Here is a 4,200-nt window from a genome sequence, read left to right as displayed (position 1 = left end):
CCGGCTACCCCCAAATTCATTAGGTGTGTGGAATTTTTTTTCAACTTTTTTAAAAGAAACATGACATTGCTTTTCTTCAATTGTGGATTGCTTTCGTTTGCACATTTTACAATTTCAAAATATTTAACACAAGAACACAAAACACGCATTTAATCACACGATGATTACCCGTACCCTGATGATAAAATAAAATAAAATAAAATTGACGACAAATCAAAGATGAAATTGTCGGTATTATCGGATGTGATAGTACCTTCAATAAAGTTAAGTCATTATAGATAAAATATTTTTCCAATATAACCAAAAATAACCGTCATAACATCCGTATAGTCATTATATACTGTAGACGTCATAAAAATGGATACAAATTAGTACATACAATATAGGAGTTTTGCCTGGACCTTTAATCTAAGGTCATTGCACCCAATATGTCACTACAACCGGTGTCATTATAAATGGTTTCTACTGTATTTTGTAAATAATAACCAAACTAATGTAATTATTTTAGAATTGTAGACATTAACAGTATGTACATTGTACCTATATAAATTGTATATAAATAATTCAAATCATCAAGTGATTTAAAATCATATTTTTGCCTAAAATAATGCAATTATTATAATATTGTAATCATTTCTTTACATTATTATTGTTATAAGGTAGCTTTTAAGTAAATACTGACGTACCGTGGAACCAATGAAATTAGGTACCTAAGTGAATAATAAGCGCTAAGAATCTAAAACGGAATATTTTCAGGCCATATCTCAATATATTACAGGTAGGTACTGTACTATTAAGGGGGCTAGAGCGTAATCGATTCTAAGGAGTAAAAACTAGGCATTTTATATTTCTGTTTATCTGGGTCATGTGTATGTGTTGTAAGTAAATGAACATTAGTGTACGTAATTCGTAGTACTGATCACGTTTTATATAGGGGCTTCATAGTGACCGTGATGTACGTCTGTAATTTTACCTACGCGCATGCACATGCACCATATATTGCTTTATAAAATGACAAACATTTTTTTTCAAAAAATACTACCTCTGACTTCAATCACTACGCTCAGTAGGATGTTCCGATTTCAATTTTGAAAGCAGATTTGAATTCTTCTCTAAATTTACTATGCTTTGACTGTCGTACATTTTTCATATTCTATATCAATGTATTTAAATTTGAATTATGAATATGATCTATTTTTACTCTTTTTGTTAGTAAATTTCTAAGTAAAAAAATATAAAAATCAGAAAAATGAAATTGTCAAAGCATAGATAATTTAGTGACAAATTCAAATTTGCTTTCAAAATTAATATCGGAACATTATATTGGGCGTAGTGATTGAAGTCGTGAGCTATGTTTTCGACCAAAAATGAATGTACTTTCATAGGTATCGAAAGAATAATCAATTTGAATTTTGGCACAAATTACAATATTCCTATTTCTTACTATACCTATCTGAGATTGTGCTAATTAAATATTTTCTTTTTATTTTCGTGCAAATTACAAAATATTATATTAGACATTACATTACACAGTATTTTTATTTGAATACAATTTGGTAAAAATTTACTACGGCCCCCTGCACTAGCACACCTTTTTTTATAAATAATAATATGGTAACTTTATAGTTTAGGGCTGAGTTAGCAATAACATACACACCTTTGACCGGTCAGAACAGCAAGTACTGTAAGCAAATAATTGACCGTCATCGTTGAAACAACATTTGTGTATTGGTTGGCCCAATTTCTTGGATTCCTTTAATACTATTTGTCGCTTCATATCCACATATGAAAATGTATCATTCGATCTGGCAACTGCTAATGTACCGTGGACAGGATGAAACTTTATGTCGTTAATCTGTCGAAATATTATAATAAAGTGAGCGACATAAAAAATATAAAATAATTTGTGTTTTCAGCATACGGCAGTATTGAATGTCTGGCGCGGTTTCGCCGTCACGTTATCGTCTGGATTATCGCCACTTAACCAAACCGTGTTTTCTAATTGCCCCGGTTTGTGGTTGTAAATTTTGAACACGCGTCCTTCGCCATTTCCCAAACCAAAACCTAAAATAAAAACCATCAATTAATATATTGATATATTAAGTAATTTGTAATTTTATAATTTTTGATGTCAATATGCGTAGTTTTTTTTTTAAAATATCACTAACCGGCAGGGGTGTTTGTTTTCTTATCTCTGAATATTGAAACACAACATTGGTGACTTGGCAAAGGCGGGATTACCTGTCTTACCATTTCAATCTGACGTCCTAAAGTATACACATAAATATCCCCCTGTTCCGTACAGACAACCGCCATATCATAATCCTATAAACAACGAAACAATTAACTGTCTATATTATAGGTAGGTAATAGAAAATTTGCCGTAAAAAAAAATATACAATAGACAAAATGAATTATTGATTATTAGGTTTAATATTATTGTCGTTCTATTCACCTAGTTAATTAATAGTTTATATTTTAGTAAAATTGAATGTTTTCAACTTACCACATCGACATAAGAAATGTCATTATGTACGAGAATGGTATCCACGGGGCGTTTGCATTTAGTATCCCAAATCTATATTAAATGAAAATAAAATAAAATAAAATACTTGAGGTACATAATTTAATATTATTATCACTTATAATAACATATCGCTCGTAATAAGCATATTACGATAAATAGGGTAAATAACCTGACAAATAAAAAATGAACAATTAATATGCTAGTTAAACAGTAGGGACAATAAACAATTTAAGATCAAGGTACCTAATGCTTTTAACAGAAAATTACGTAAAAAATTTGAAAACATGTATTATAATTAAATTAGGTACCAGGTATTACCAAAATAATATTGATATTTTAAAAAGCTGTTCGAAATAAATAAATTGCTTTAAATAAACGTTTGCCATTAACATTTTACTAACAATTTGATTTCGAAATGGCTACATTGAGTATTTACAAAAATGTATTTACATTTGATATTTTTTTATTCTGAGTATCGAAAAATAAAAATTGTTATAATGTAAGTAATTGTAGCACAAGCATATATGACTTATATGTAATTTTTTTTTATCGATTTTAATAAATTTTATTTAATTTGTCAATTTGTATTAATTGATTTATATCAACTGTTTACACCTTGTATATTTTAAATTACACAAAGCTTATAATAAAAAATAATTGAAATAATTATGAAACACAAGTACACCAGCTCATCTATAACATGTTTAAAAAAAAACCTTAACATACCTTTAACATATTATCCCATGAGCTGGTCATGATACAAGACTCGTAATATGGTCCTGTGATAACATGACAAGTCTTTAGGGGTACATCATCAGATTTGTGTGCTTGCAACCTTATCAGGGTTTCTAGATCCCAACCTCTCAATTTGTTGTCACTAGATACCATGAAAATCGTTCTACCGTTAACACTCCAGGAGACGTCTAAAATTGGATCGGGCACATGCAGCATCATTTTTGACTCGGTTTGGCCGCTCGGTTTGACTTCCCAAAGACGTACCTAAGGAAAAAAAAATTTCAACTAGCGACATCACTCACCATTATGTTTGTTTGTTCGTGTCTTACGGTTTTGTCATAACTACTCGCGACGAGAAGGTTTTTCTGGTGCGGGGCCCGACTGAACTCCATTGCCGTAATTTTGTTATTGGGAGGGTGTATAATTTCGAAATCTCCATTAGGGTTTTTGAGCGGCTCCGCTGGCGTATCGGAAGTTATACCCGGACCACCCCACCTGGTCTAGAAATACATTTCCAATGAAACACGGGTCAGTTATAGACAACAATTTGATGAGCGCATTGCGAAATATTTGACGATAATTATATATATTATTAATCTGATATAATTGGACTTACCACAAAAGTCGACATTTTCATACGCGCGGGCATGCGTGTTAGACGACGTGAACACTAGGCGATTATCAAACGACGAAAATACACTGTGGTTATACACGCGCTTACACCAGCGTTCAGTTAACGAAAATCATGAATTCGGTTGACGCTGGCGCCAGCGGGTACCAAAAGTGGGCTCGGTCATTTCAAAATTCGGTGGTGACAAAAAAAAAATGTACAATTCGAACACCGCAATACGATCGGGCGGGATATGCACAGAGTAACGGAGGCGAGCCCGGCCAGACCGAACCTGTTGTCACAACACACGACCTCGTGCGACTGTCGA

The 4,200-nt window shown here is 32.1% G+C and overlaps 1 protein-coding gene across 1 annotated transcript in view; it reads right to left on the bottom strand.

Annotated features, from left to right (window-relative positions):
• Positions 1-3,654, bottom strand: part of LOC100575262 (mRNA export factor-like) — a 7,998-nt gene extending 4,344 nt beyond the window's left edge. Inside the window, exons 1-6 of the mRNA XM_003245892.2 lie at positions 3,592-3,654; positions 3,254-3,526; positions 2,507-2,578; positions 2,169-2,325; positions 1,922-2,064; positions 1,658-1,855 (exon numbers count right to left, since the gene is read on the bottom strand). Coding sequence (XP_003245940.1) covers positions 1,658-1,855; positions 1,922-2,064; positions 2,169-2,325; positions 2,507-2,578; positions 3,254-3,526; positions 3,592-3,654 — 906 coding nt within the window. The remainder of the gene's footprint in view (positions 1-1,657; positions 1,856-1,921; positions 2,065-2,168; positions 2,326-2,506; positions 2,579-3,253; positions 3,527-3,591) is intronic.
• Between the last annotated feature and the right edge of the window lie 546 nt (positions 3,655-4,200).

This window comes from Acyrthosiphon pisum, chromosome X (genome assembly GCF_005508785.2).
Source record: "Acyrthosiphon pisum isolate AL4f chromosome X, pea_aphid_22Mar2018_4r6ur, whole genome shotgun sequence".
In the NCBI taxonomy this organism is placed as follows: domain Eukaryota; kingdom Metazoa; phylum Arthropoda; class Insecta; order Hemiptera; family Aphididae; genus Acyrthosiphon; species Acyrthosiphon pisum.
Note: the sequence above shows the minus strand (reverse complement) of the source record. Positions and strands in the feature narration are given on the sequence as shown.